This window comes from Peromyscus maniculatus, chromosome 6, assembly GCF_049852395.1.
Source record: "Peromyscus maniculatus bairdii isolate BWxNUB_F1_BW_parent chromosome 6, HU_Pman_BW_mat_3.1, whole genome shotgun sequence".
In the NCBI taxonomy this organism is placed as follows: Eukaryota; Metazoa; Chordata; class Mammalia; order Rodentia; family Cricetidae; genus Peromyscus; species Peromyscus maniculatus.
The window spans coordinates 22,157,053-22,171,573 of record NC_134857.1 but is presented as its reverse complement, the minus strand read 5'-3'; the positions used below and the strand labels follow the sequence as shown (position 1 = coordinate 22,171,573).

Here is a 14,521-nt window from a genome sequence, read left to right as displayed (position 1 = left end):
GAGATACAAAGGTATGTGTATTATTATATTTAGATATTAATAAATTAAAAGTAATGAGCACATCTTTTATGATCCCTGAGATGCTACTGTTCAGAGATTGCGTTTGTTAATTTTCTGTTTCTATGATAAAACATCATGACCAGAAGCATCTTACAGAATGAAGAGTGTATTTAGGCTTTAAGTTCCAAAAGCATAGGAGTCTATCATGGTGAGGAGACTTAGCACAAATGGCCAACCTGGGGGCAGGAAAAGGAAGCTTAGAGGTTCCATCTCAACCACACTCAGGAAGCAGAGAGCAAACACAATGGGCAGAGACTATGACCATTCAAGGCCTGTCTCCAGAGACAGATGTCATCTATCAAGGCTCCATCTCCCAGATGTTCCACATCCTCCCCAATTAGCACCACCCTCTGGGACCAAGTGTTCAAATAGCTGAACCTGTGTGGGACATTCTCGTTCAAAAGTAGCTCAGACAGCAAATATAAGTATCTAACACTACAGATAGTGTGTGGAGATTTTCAGGGATAGAAAATATGCTCTATGAAACAACAGCAGAAATTTCCTCATATCAAGAGAAATAAATACACCCAGGTGCACAGAATAAATTTAGAATCACAACAGACATGACCAGATAAAAACTTCTCCTCTTAGTATTGAAATCATGTAAAACTAAAAACATCTTTTCATTTCATTTTCTTAAGGAGGTTCTCACTATGCAGCTCTGGCTCATTAGACCAGGCTGACCTAGAACTCACAGAAATCCATATGTCTCTGCCTCCTGCCAAAGGCTGGGATTAATGTGTGTACCATCACTCCTGAGTCACAAAAATAGTAATTTTACAGCTTTTCACTACATTGAAAATTCAAAGAACACTGAACCAAAAATATCAGGGAGAAGCTTCAAGAGAGACATTTCCTTACAAAGACATGCCCATCCATGACCTCTTAGTGAAAAAGGAAATAAAAAACCAACACTCAGTAAAATAAGAACAAAACCAAAAAAAGATATCATAATGAGTAATTATACCCCCAAAGAAAGTAAGTACCAATCAAGATTGTTGTGGGGAATAAAGAAATAAAGAGATCGAGATCTTGCAGGATATACACAAACTAAAGCCCAGGAGACCACCACGCTTACATTGCACATGCGCAGTGAGCACTATTTGCTCCATGAAACTGTCAGTTATGCCTGAGGAAGAACGAGCATGCTTTTGTTTACCAGTGTTGCTTAGCAACGACTGTTCTATAACTGGATGCTTCGGTTTGACTGGTCAAACCATAGCCTCGCACTTGTGGGAGTCACAGAGTCAGGCTCTGGTTGTTAGACGGTCAGTGGTTAAAAGTCCATCATTTCCTAAAATTACTTAGTGTTGAGTTGATAGAAAGGTGGTCACAGCTATGTTGTCCACCCGGAGGAAGCTCTTGTGCTGTAAGAAGGAGCCGAAAACTCCCTTGGGATTTTGTGATGGCCCAAGCAGGGCAACGGGATACTTGTCCTGCTTTTACTGTGGAACTGAAGACAGGTACTGCCAGCCTTATGACCCTGAAAACGAATTCCATGAAGCAGTATGCATGGGAAAGCTCAAAGTGGTGCTGCGTCTCCTCATGAAGAAGAATTTTCATGTGAATGATGAGGATGAAGGGAAACGGTAAGAACACTTGGAAGCTAATGATGAAATCATTAATGATGAAATCGGGTGATGGGAGAAGCCTACCTTGACTAGCTCTGTTGAGGGCAACAGGGGTGAGGAGAGACCAGCTGTGCTTTCTGGACTACAGTCTCCTTGGTACCCGTGATCACACAGAGGTCCAGTGTCCAGATCTTCTTCTGGAGCAGGAGAACCATAGACCAAAAGCTCCAGCAGGTTTACTGTCACCCCGCAATCCCCCTATGGAGCATTTTCTTATGGAGCATTGAATACACAATGGAATAATCTAACAAACTATAAAGAAATGGGATTTAATTTCAATGTACCTATTAAACACAATGTTGTGTAAACTGTAGAAACTACAGAGATCAAGTAGTGTTCCTCAATGTTTTCCTCCCACCTAAAATCACCCAAAAACATTCACTATGAATCTTTTATCTGTGTGTACTAACATTTATATTCCTCACTGAAAATAATAGAAATAATCAAAACTTGATATTTCTCCTCTTCCTGCTGCTCCTTCATTTTCTTGTTGTTTCTCACTAGTTTCATGGGGATCTCACTCTCCCATCTCCATAAATTTCTCCTATGTTTCTTCACTCATTACTTCATGTGTTTCTGAAAGTTTATTCAGTGCGGCCTTGATCAGCCACCATTTTAATAACACAATGTGCTGACAAGCTCCAAGTTCTCTGAAAGTTACTTCTGATATCTTTACTTACTTCTGATAGAGGTAAATGGAACTTGCTGTGAATTTCATGATTTACAAATCAACAAACTATCTTGCTTTCCCAATTTTGGGTTTGTTTGAGGTGGCCCACAGTGTACTAAATCTCCCTGGTGAAACTGATATTAGACACTGATGTTAGGCTTAGCACGTATCTAATTCGTATGTATGCTGTGAATTTAACTATTGTCAAAAATGGCCATTCTTATGTATTTGAATTGAAATTCCATACTTAGTTCCTTTGAATTAAAGTTTCTTAAAAATCAAAGCCAAGTTTGCTGTGCATTTAGATTTTGCTGTTGATACTTTTCAGTTTTTATCAATAGTACATTTCATTACTTTCTTTAAAAAATCCAGTAAAAGTCTAGAAATGTTTTATATGCATGGATATGTATATATGTGTATATATATATATATATATATACATATATATATATATATATCATATTATATATCACATTTCACTTAGTAGAGACATCATGCATGGCACAAATGACATGCTATCTTATGTATTAAGAATTGCCTTTAAGTTTTGGCAGTCACTGTTGTACATTATGAATTGTAAATGACATTTCAATTTTAGCTGAGTTAAAATGTGCAAAAAACCAAATCTCAAGCTCAGTGGTGTGTCATATCTACAATCCAAGCTCTTTGAAGGCTGAGGCAGCAGAAGCATAAGTTTATAGTAGAACTTGTCTCAAGTTTTGAAGAGATATCCTTAGACTCTAAAGTTTATACTCCTTAATATATTTACAAAATAGAGATAATGGAACTAATATTGACTTGAAATATGTTTATTATAGTGTTAACGTTCATAACTTAAATACCTAAAAGATTGTTCAGTTGTTGTTGAAGAATATTTTCTGAATAGTTGCAAAAAATCTAATTGAGTCATCCTAATTTGATAGAAGTATTCCTTTTAACACTCATTTTCTGGACAAGAATTCACAACACAGGAAGGCTGAGAAGTAGGAGGTTGATGGCAGTGTCTAGAGTAGGATTCAAACTGAAAATGAGTTCACCCAATAGTCATGTTTTTTTTGTTCAAATAGGCTGCTCTTTACTACGTAGTTCACTAATAGAGCACTTCTCTAGGCTGCAGCAGGTGTGTGTATTATTCACACTGCCATAAATGATAGTTGTAGTAAATTTTTAAATACAGTAAATTATAAGAGCAAATAAAAATAAATTTTGAAGTTAAATATTTTTAGAGGTCTATGGACTTAAATGTTATATAATATTTATAAATGCCAGAGTGATTGTGTATGTTGATAATAGTGCCTTACAGTTTTCCTTCAAAATGTCTCTCATTCCCACAGAACTGCGCTCCACTTTGCGTGTTTCTATGGTCATATCGATCTGGTTCATTTACTGTTATTTGAGGACTGTAAGATAAATGCCCTTGACAATCAAAAGTCCACACCACTAATGAAGGTATTTCAAAGACTTCAATTTCAGTAATTAAGTTGATCTAAGTGTTTAGAACGAAAGTAAAATTAAAGTCACTTAAATATAAATCATGGTGAAAGCTGGGGGAAGTTTCTCGTGTATTCTTTAAATTAACAGTGTTTTCCTGGTAACAATATCCACAGGCTATACAGAGCTGGGAGATAGAGATCGTGTCTGTCCTACTTCATCATGGAGCAGATCCCAATATTAAAGACTGCAATGGAGAAGCAGCGATCCACCATGCAGTGTATGTAGACAGGCCAGATATTGCCAGCAGTCTTCTTGAATTTGGGGGAAACATTGAAGATACTACAAAGGTAAAGATTTTCTAAATTGAATTCCCAAGTATTTGAAAACTATATGCTTTAACAGTTGTCATATCTTGGTCCAAATTTTTCATGTTTAGAAGTTTAAGTATTACTTGACCGGCCCTTTGAAATAACTTGATCGGTATCCATCTAAGTATTGATATGTTGTTATTGTTTTTTACCCCCATTGAGTCCAATTTGTGCTGCCCACATACTCTTGGGTATATGACCATCCACTGGAGCATGATCAGTCCACCCAGGCCACACCTTTAAATGAAAATGTCTATCCAGTCCTAGCAGCTGTAACTATAGAGAAGTCCTCAGCTCAGAGCAGACCTTCATGCTAAATTCCTGCTTGCATAATGAGATTTTGTGTCACTTGAGCTTCCAAGGGTCTTCTGCATGTTTTCACGGTGACTGTGATGTCATATGAACATCTACGCTAGTGTGCCCATGAGACACTCTTTGCTTTTGATCATCCAGTGGACCTGGCTCTTACAAGCTTTACCCTGATCTTCTACAGTGACCCCAGAGACTTGAGAGGGGGTTTATATCAATAAGGTTAGAAAGATGGATGGGTACAGAAGAGGGGTGCATTTGGAAAGTAGTGAAAGGGAAGGGGTGAATATGATTAAATTGCATTGAATATAGCTCTCAAAATTATTTCCAAATGGGGAGAAGTAAATGTTAATTTATTGAAACCAGTATTAGAGAATTTAGCTTACTTTTATGGAGCCATAGAAAATATTTATAAAAATAGATAATGGACTAAAAGGATTATTTGACTTACATTTCCAAGTTACTATATATTACTGGGGAAAGCACAGAATCAGGATCTTGAGAAAGCTGTTGACATATCATCTATCCTCAAGAGAGGGAGAAATGAATGAGTCCAGAGTGCCTGTTTGCTTACTATGCAGCTATCTCTGTAAAGTCTTACACAGCCATGTTCTGAAACAAGGCTGTGGTGCCGCCCACCAGGGGCTGGGTTCTCTTCATTGGTTAGCCATCAAGATAACTTCCTATAGGCAGCTGGAGACAGCTTGGTCCGTGGTATCAGGAACTTGTGATCCTTCCTTTCTCCTCTTATCTCCACAGAAACAGAATCAGTGGCCCCTTGAAAAACTCAGAATAGGTGTACCCCAAAACTGCCTACATACCAATATCACACCCATCAAATATCCAATTCCAAAAGTTTCAACACCTACCCAAAATATTGACAAGCTGTGTTGGGATATAAATCACTTCAGGCTGTGGGTGATACTTAACCTTCAAACTGCTATCACAGACTGAATATTTGCAACTGAAGCATGGTACATTGCACTACAAGCACTTGATTTCCACACATCCATTAGTACGCATGCAGCAGAGGTTAAAATTTTAGTAAACAAACCAAATGGCTATGGAACAGCGCAGTCCATTCATACCTCCGTTTTCTCCAGGAACGCAGTGCATGCTCAATCTCTAGGAGAATTTTAAAAACTATGCTTCATCCTGACTATAACAAATCAAATCATTTTGCTTTTGAGCCCCTATGATGGAATGGTTCCCTGCAGGAGGTACTTCCACGATCCAAACTCCAAGTGTGTTTTATTTGCTAACAAACCAGAGCTGTATTCCCCCATTTCACCTGCTTTGCCAATACAGGTATTTCATTCTACTAGCCTTATTTCTTAGTGCTTTGATATAAATTTAAGATGTCTGAAGATTCCTTTTCTCCTTTGGCAGTTTGCAGAGCACCACAGATTCTAAGGAAGCTAGTACTTGGGTAGGAATCACTGGGTTAGTTCCAGCTTTATTCCTGCCAGTCTTCCCTCCAAAGGATTTGGTGTCTTTTGTAACAAGATCTTACACTTAAGTGACTGGAGGCAACCAAGAGCAGGGGTTGTTAGCTCATATTGTTTGGGAAATCTCTGGAACTCCCAAAAAGCCTAGGGAATTTTTACCTACCTGGCACTGTGTCTTTTGTTAGCTGTGGAGTTGGGCAAGGCTTTTTCACTCCTGTCAATTACAATACATCTTCTTAATCTCACAGATATTGATAATCCTAAAATCATCATAGACTTCCAATATTAATTTTTTAGATAGGGTTTCACTATGTAGCCCAGACTTTCCTAGAAGTCATGATCCTCCTGCAATACCCTGCACTCTCTTGATGGGATTACAGTTGTGCCTTCATTTCTGAATCACCTAATGTTTAAAATACTTTTAAATTATTGCTCTATTTTGATTCCTGCTTAGATTGTTTTCTAAGCAAAATATAAATCAGAAAGAAAGCAATGCCTTGCCCATCTCTAAAACTTCAATTACACAGATCTGTATAGCTATAGCACAGTACAGTCACTCAGTAAATTGGACTTAGATGCAATGATGATTAAAATGCAGCAAATACAGAGTATAACAGAGATCCACAACTAGTGAAAATGCAAAAACCAAAGGAGCATGGGTGCCTACCACAATCCTACATCTACAATACAACACCCACACTTAAGTTTTAGGTGACACTGAGAAAGAAAGTTCTAAAGAACAAAAGCCCAAACAATCAAACAAACAAACAAAAAAACAAAACAAAAAAAACCTCTGAGTTCCAGTGACCAGGATGACTGTTGCAGAAAAGTGTCTTCTAGATACAGAAGGGATAATTCATCTATGAAATCTCAATAATATGGTTGCCTAAATAAGACCTGCACAAGGAAAACACCAGTTGACATGCAAACACTTGATAGGGGAAACTTCAAAACTACACTCGTAAATAAAGAGTTGCCCATTATCCATAACTGCTGAGAGTAGATTTCAATTTTCTCCAGCGATACACTCTAAACTCCTCAATAGTTTATCCAGCCACAGTGGCCATCCTTAAACACACACATTTACACACATGCACATACACACACATGAACACACACACAAACCAACACACATACAGGAAGAGAGGGAGACAGAGGGGGAGGGAAAAAGAAAAGGAGAGGCAGAGACATAAAAAGAGGCACACAGAGAGTCTGTTCACATTACATGGAACCAGTAAGTTGTGCATAATACACATGTGTGTGTGATAGTAATAAAAAACATGTCCTGAATTTCAGAGGGAGTTAGGGGGAGTTGGAGGAGTGAGGGTGTAGAAACTACGTAAATATAGATATCATGTAGGAAATTGTCTAAAAATAATATAAATAAAAAACATTTTAAAAATGTACTGGATTTTCTAAACACTAAAACAGTTTTCAACTTGTAACAGGACAGAATACATTTCAAGGTAAGCAATAAAAGATTCTTTGAGTTGGGCAGTGTTGGCGCACGCCTTTAATTCGAGCACTCGGGAGGCAGAGGCAGGCGGATCTTTGTGAGTTCGAAGAATGAAAAAAGATTCTTTGAGATTGTACTCATTTTGAGGTCATTTCTTTGGTGACCTGTTCAGAGCAAGAGGCAGACATTGTTACCCCTGGCCCTTCCTGAATGGAGAATCAAGCAGAGCTTCCTCTGTGTCCTCAGCAAATACCACATCATTACAATACTCGGAGAATTGTGCCTGAGAAACAACTTCTGCTGTCGCTCATGTTTGCCCCACAGAAGATTTGCCAAACAGTACTTCCGAAATCAGGTTTAAAATACTGGACAATTCCATAGTTTTGTCATCATGCTTAATTGAATTTTTCTGTTGGGAAATGGTACATCTGCCACATAACTGTCTTTTGAAATACAGGAGAATTTTTGACATAGAAAAGACAATTTTGCTCATCCATGCAACTTAGGATCTAACACCTTTGCTACTGTGTGTCGGTGTGTGTCTCTTTAGATAAACTCTGAGGGGAGAGGGCCATGGCTTCAAAGTACTATGACAACTTCTGTGACAGGAACCATAGGTCCATGGGTGTCACATGAGTTCTGTAATGGACTAGAGGACTTTGTGATGACTGTAGCCGTGGTTAGAATATTGCAATCTTGAGGATCGTTAGAAGGTGCATTAGGCTAATAAGGAAAAGACTACTGTGGTCAAGTCTATGGTAAACATTATGATCACAGGGCTACATACATGATTTTCAGTTCAGTTGTGAAATATGCAGTATTGTGAATGATTAATTGATATCATTACAGGATGGGTTGACCCCTCTGCTGCTAGCCCTCCGAGAAAGGAAACACCGCATGGCAGCATACCTAATCACAAACGGTGCGAATCTTCATGTATGTGATCAATATCAAAGGTACTACACTTTGCATTTTTAAAACACTGCTTGTGTTGAAAATAGTCTAGAATAGTAAAAATCAGTCATTTCAATCCTGAGTGAGGTAACCCAGACTCAGAAAGACAAATATGGTATGTACTCACTCATAGGAAGATGCTAGATGTGGAACAAGGATGACTAGACTGCTACTCACATCACCAGTGAGGCTACCTGGAAAACGGGACCCCAAAAAAAGACACGGAGAAATGGACAAGATCTACATGAATAGCCTGGTCATGAGTGTTATTGGAATAGATTAGAAAAAGTCAATAAAACATCAGTTACATATCTAAAAAATATCTATTACATGAAATGGTTATGCCAAAGAATGATAGTCAGGTTCATATTCCCTTTGATAATGAGAGGTTGTTTTTTTGATTTTTATTTTGACTGCCATATGATCTTATATGAGTTGATAGCATTTTTATTAGATTTTACATTTACAGTGTCAGTTCCAAAGTTTTCAAGTTTGCAATCACACAAACTTGTGAACAACCTTTAATCTTCAAATACTTTTGGTGGTGTGCAGAGAAGGATGATATATGAATGGTAGTTGTAAACTTACATATATGGCATGATATTAGTATCAGCAATTGAAAACATTCATTTTAACATTAAAATTATTTGATAACATTATTACTATTATTTTATGCAAATTGCAGTTCCGAATTTAACAGTGAATTATATTACAATAGAATAGAAAGGAAATGGCATTCTTTTTCATATAAAGCTTTCTGTACTTCTGGTCACTTTTCTCCAAACAGTTATTCACCATAAACAATTTAAAATACAAATTTTACTCTATAAAGTATCATAGTGGGCTAAGAAGTTTTCTAGTTTTAGCCTTGGACATATTTTAGGAATCTGAACTCTGCTTTCAGGATGCTTAAGGCTACTTAGTTAATGGTCAATTCTACACACAAAGGCTTTATACTTACATGGTAAAATGTATACAGTTCACCATTTTAGTAATCGAATTGCCTCTGTCATTCTAGAACAACACTCATGTATGCAGTTAAATGGGATTGTGAAAATATTGTTGAAATTTTATTGAAGAAAGGTGTTGATCACCACTTAAAGGACACATTTGGATGGACTGCTCTTTATTATGCCGTTATGGGGAAACGCAAAACGTAAGTACAGAAGTTAAAACGCTATTTGAAACTAAATTCAGACATGAAATATTTACCAATGTTGTATTTTAACCAAGCGTGACTTCATTATTTAAATGCTTTTGGAATGGAAGCATTTTAGTCAACTCCACTTGCCATGAGATAAGCAAAGGGATAGATTGGTCAGAATAACAACGGGTGTACAAGAGTCTTAATCTCAAGACTGATCTGTGATGATTCTGAGAATCACACTCAGGGACTTGAATGTATGAGGCATTTATTTTACCACTCAACTTCATGGCTAAACTCTCCTTTGGAAGCCTTAATATCTTTATCTTTCAAGATCCCAGCATGCTCTGGTTGTTCCAAAAATAAAGCAATGCATGGCACAGAATTTTAGTTTTTGAGTTACTTCTTTGAATCTAAACATTTGTAGTTTGACAGAAAATCTTGATACTTATCTTCCAAATATTTCATCCAACTTATTACCTGAATGCTCAACAATCTAACATGCTCCCTCAGTCCAAGAAAGTAAAAATTCCTACATATATCAGATAGATATGGCATACATGAGGAAAACTTAGGAAGCATTTATTCATGGGGATTTAATGTGATTACACCTGTCTTTTAGTCCAGTGTTAAATAAACTTGATTATCAGGTTGTACCTACTGATCTGTATCTTTATCATAATAGTTATGGAGCCATGAGAAAAGGGTAGTTGAAAATTCAACTATGTGCCTGAAAATTCAAATTTTCTCCTAATATAACATAGTGTTCTCTGGCAGCTAAAACTCTTAAGATTTCTCCAAAGCTGTTGCTAGGCATCTGAACCTTATCACTTATTCAAAGCATTCCAGTATCCTAGAAGACCATCATGGCACGATACTTTGGAGGAGTCTCTCTTTTTAGCCATCAGATGGGTTTGCGGATATACTAAATTATCACATGAATCCAAGCACTTGCAGAAAGAGGCCAGAGATGCTTTCTTTCTTTCATAGTAATCTGTAGGCAAGGGTTCCTTTATATCATCCTCTGTAGCACAATCTGTGTTTGTGACAGATCTCTAGCGCCTTTCCCAGGGAAGTTGACAGAAAGTGATTGGCCTACTAAGTGCTTTTTCTGTGTAAAGGAACATTTTTCAAGATACTTGAATCTTTACCTCAAGATTTCAGGATATTTCACAACTCTGCCTCAGAAGGAAGACAATGAATACAATTTTGTGAATCTAAATTATATTAACTGTATTCAGTATTTAAGCCCCATTACAACCCATGAGTATACTTATAGCATTTATAAAAAACGATTTTTGTCTTCCATGTAGGTTGATGATAAGCATGGCGATTCAGGATCATTATGACAAAACTCTGATCATTGTTCCCTTCTTGGCTAAAGGAAGACCAGCAATAGAGCAACCTATGTCTTGGAATCCATTAGTGTTCTTACCATGGGCTTACTCTCACCATGGGCTTACTCTTTATTTCAGTAATATCAAATTCTGAATTCTGTAGCATTTGATAATAGGTCCATTCATGAATTACAGTGTGCTTTCATTTAGGATTCTAATCAGTTCAAGACTGAGAAGCAAGTTAGATACTGCTTTACTATTTCCATGCCTGTTTTTAGGTGGTGAAATGTTCATAGCAAACTGTTAAACTAAAGTAGGGAAATCCTGAGTTTTGGAAACTTAAGCTGGAGCCTAAGGAAACACTTTCCCAGAGCAAGAATACTTAGGACTCCTTCCTATATTAGGGCACTTTCCATCCTGTCAAGATAATCCAGATGGTTTGAACCGTAGTAAATCTACACCATTTCACTCTGTTCTTTCCTTCTAAAATGAGAAACTTTGTAAAACCTTTTAGAACTAATAAATTTGAAGGGTATATCCAGATGACCTGATGGAATCTTATATTGTATTTGAAATATCTTAAATATTTAATATATTGATAAATGGTTTTCCATCCATATTAAAATAATAATATTGTCTACCACCATTTCCATACTTGGCAGAAAAATGGTGATTATTCAGCATGACTTACTCCTCTCGAGACAACAAAATACCTTCACACGTAAGTCTTTTAAAGTTTCTTCTCTGTAGCCCTTCTTTAGATTAAAAATGTTGCATTTAGAATTTTTTCAATTCTCTGTAATTAGATATTATTTGGGTAGCTGGATCTTGAGGTAGATCCATAACCAGCTTCTTGAATAATGGCCAAACAGATTTCCATAGTGGTTATAAGTTTGTACTGCCCTTACCTTTGGGTGAGTGGATGAGTGTTCCTCTTACCCTTCACCCACAAAGAGCAGTTTTTATTTTTAAAATGCATTTAAATTATGATACAATTAATATCCTTTCCCCCTTTCCATTCCTCTTTCCAGCTCCTCCTAGGCAGTTTTAAAAATCAAGTGTCTATTGACAGCTGAATTGTTTAAGAAATTAGTTGTATGAAACTGCTTTGTTAAAAAGTTTCTCAGTTTTGCACCAGAATTATATACTTGCATGTAAAAATATTTTTCAAATTACCATACTGGGGTGACATGCCAGCCTCTCCCCAGCTCACAGCACATTTTAGTTTACTTCATACATTTTTTTCCTAAAAATGTTGACATAGTGTCTAGTTCATTAATAGTTCCACTACACTGTATTGTAATTCATTTTATTTGTTTATTTCATGTGTGAGTGTTTGCCTGCATGTACACCAGGCATGTGCACCATGTTCATGTCTGGTGCTTGTGGGAGAGAGAAGATGGTGTTGTATTCTTTGTAACTGAAGTTACAGGTGATTGTAAAATACCACATAGGTTCTGAGAACAGAACACAGGTCCTCTTGAAGAGCAAAGCATGCTATTAACTTCTAAGTTGTCTTCTTAGCTACCCACACACATTATAAAAAACACATTAAATGAATGCATTGCAGTAAGTGAACATAATTACTTTGTTATACATATCATAGAAAACATGATTTGTATGGGTAAACATGACACAATATTCAATTCTTTTATGATTTCCTTTTTTGTGTATGTTATTAAAGGAATGTTTTCTTTTCTATAGATTTTAACTAAAGTACAATTGGATCCCTTTCCCACTTCCCTTTCTTCCCTCCAGCACTCCCCCCATACTCCCGCTTCTTCCATGTCCCCACAGGTCTCAAATCGATAGTCTCTTCTTCCCTTATAATTACTCTTCAATGCACACATTCACACACAGAGGCACAAATGGATAACTACAACCTACTGAGTTCAGTTTTCTTGTTTGTAGTTACATGGTTTCAGTGTTGACTACAGTTTCATTGGTCAAGCAATTAGGCATTCCTCTCTGAGAGAGACTCATTATTCCTATCTCAGCAGTCAGTAGTTTCCTGCAGTTCCTTGTCCAGGAGCATGACCCTCAGAGATTCCTCCCCACTTCTTCCTTAGCATGACTATTGATATTGTCTCTGTTCAGATCTTGTTAATGTAGCCATTTCCATGAGAGACTGTTTGTTTCACAGCAGACTTCCTGATGTTTGCAGTCTTTCCACCTGCCTTTTCTGTGATGTTCCTTGAGCTATAGATGCTGGAGTTGTAAAGTTGATGTATCAACTGGGACTGGGATCCCTAGACTCTGTTGATCTCTGCTTCGTGTCTACTTGTACATTCTGGTGTGGGACTCAAGAGAATCTTCTTGATAAAGGGGTCAGTGGGTCATCTTTATCTTCTCAGAAAAATAGCAATTAGATTCATTAATTCTTTGTACAGTTTTCTTTGTTTCTATTTAATTCATTTACTTTTTATTATTTCTTACTATCTACTGTTTGGGGGTTTGGTTTGTTCTTTTTTTTTTCAAATTCTTAACTTGGATCATTAGGTTATTTATTTGTTTATATGCATACTGGAGTTTATTTTCCTGTCAATTTTAACTTTTATGACTCAATGGTTACATACTGTACATGGCATTATTTCAATTTTCTGTATTTCTTAAAGTTTCGTTTGTCTCTAGGCATATGCTCTATTTAAGAGGAGCCTCTTTGTGCTGCTGAGTGGAATATATATTCTTTGGTGTTGAGGTGGAATATTTAATTATTGGTTAGGTCAATTGAATGAAGATGTCATTTAATTCTGAGATTGTATGTATGTATTTGGGCCGGATGACCAATCAATTGGAAAACTCGGTGTTTGCAATCACGTAATGTTATTGGGTCTGTGTTGATCTGTGCCTTTTGTTCCATTAGGTTTCTTGTGAAGTTGGGTGCAGCTGAAGATATGACTCTCTCTTTCCTTCTCTCTCTCTCTCTCTCTCTCTCTCTCTCTCTCTCTCTCTCTCTCTCTCTCTCTCTTTCTCTCTCTCTCTCTCTCTCTCTCTCTCTCTCTCTCTCTCTCTGTGTGTGTAAGTATTCTATTTTGTATTTGTTGAAACTTTAATTAGTATGAAGTACATATCTTTGTCTCTTCTGCATCATTTTAGATTGAAAATGATTTTTCAGATATTAGGATGGTGATACCTGCTTGCTTCCTGACACTGTTTGCTTAGAATACATTTTGCATCCATTCATTGTAAGATGGTGCTTGACTTTTAAACTAAGATTGGATTTTTCATAGACAATAGATAGTTGGATTTTGTTTCTTAATTTGTTTAGGTAGCCTTTGTCTTTTGACTGGAGTGTTGAGGCCATTGATATCTGGATTCGTTGTTGAAAGTTGTACCTAGATTGCAGTGTTTTATTTTCCTGTTGTTTTGTGTTGTTAGATGCCCTTTGTATTTCCTTTAATTCTAGTTTTGCTTGTTTTCTTTCTAAAAGTCTCCTCTCACACTTACTCCTCTGTTCAGTTAGAAGTATTACATTTAGCAGTCTGTTTAGACTTTGTTATTTGCTATGACTGTTTCAGGCTGCTTGTATCATGGAAGTGTTTCTGCTTCAGCTATGGCAGACAGATTCACTGGGTCCATGAGTCCTGGTTGACATGCATGGCCTTTTAGTATTTGAAGTTCATTGCTTCAGGTTCTTCTGCTTTTCAGAGTTTTATTTGATAATCCACCTGTTGCCCTGGGCATGTTCATTTCCAAATGACTTGTATACT

The 14,521-nt window shown here is 36.9% G+C and overlaps 1 protein-coding gene across 3 annotated transcripts in view; it reads left to right on the top strand.

Annotated features, from left to right (window-relative positions):
* Window positions 1-1,250: 1,250 nt before the first annotated feature.
* The window catches only part of LOC143273832 (uncharacterized), a 37,447-nt gene continuing 24,176 nt past the window's right edge, over window positions 1,251-14,521 (top strand). For all 3 annotated transcript variants that reach the window (XM_076574017.1, XM_076574016.1, XM_076574018.1), the window contains exons 1-6: window positions 1,251-1,649; window positions 3,696-3,810; window positions 3,969-4,142; window positions 8,226-8,332; window positions 9,349-9,486; window positions 11,474-11,532. In XM_076574017.1, coding sequence (XP_076430132.1) covers window positions 1,399-1,649; window positions 3,696-3,810; window positions 3,969-4,142; window positions 8,226-8,332; window positions 9,349-9,486; window positions 11,474-11,532 — 844 coding nt within the window. In that variant the 5' untranslated portion in view covers window positions 1,251-1,398. The remainder of the gene's footprint in view (window positions 1,650-3,695; window positions 3,811-3,968; window positions 4,143-8,225; window positions 8,333-9,348; window positions 9,487-11,473; window positions 11,533-14,521) is intronic.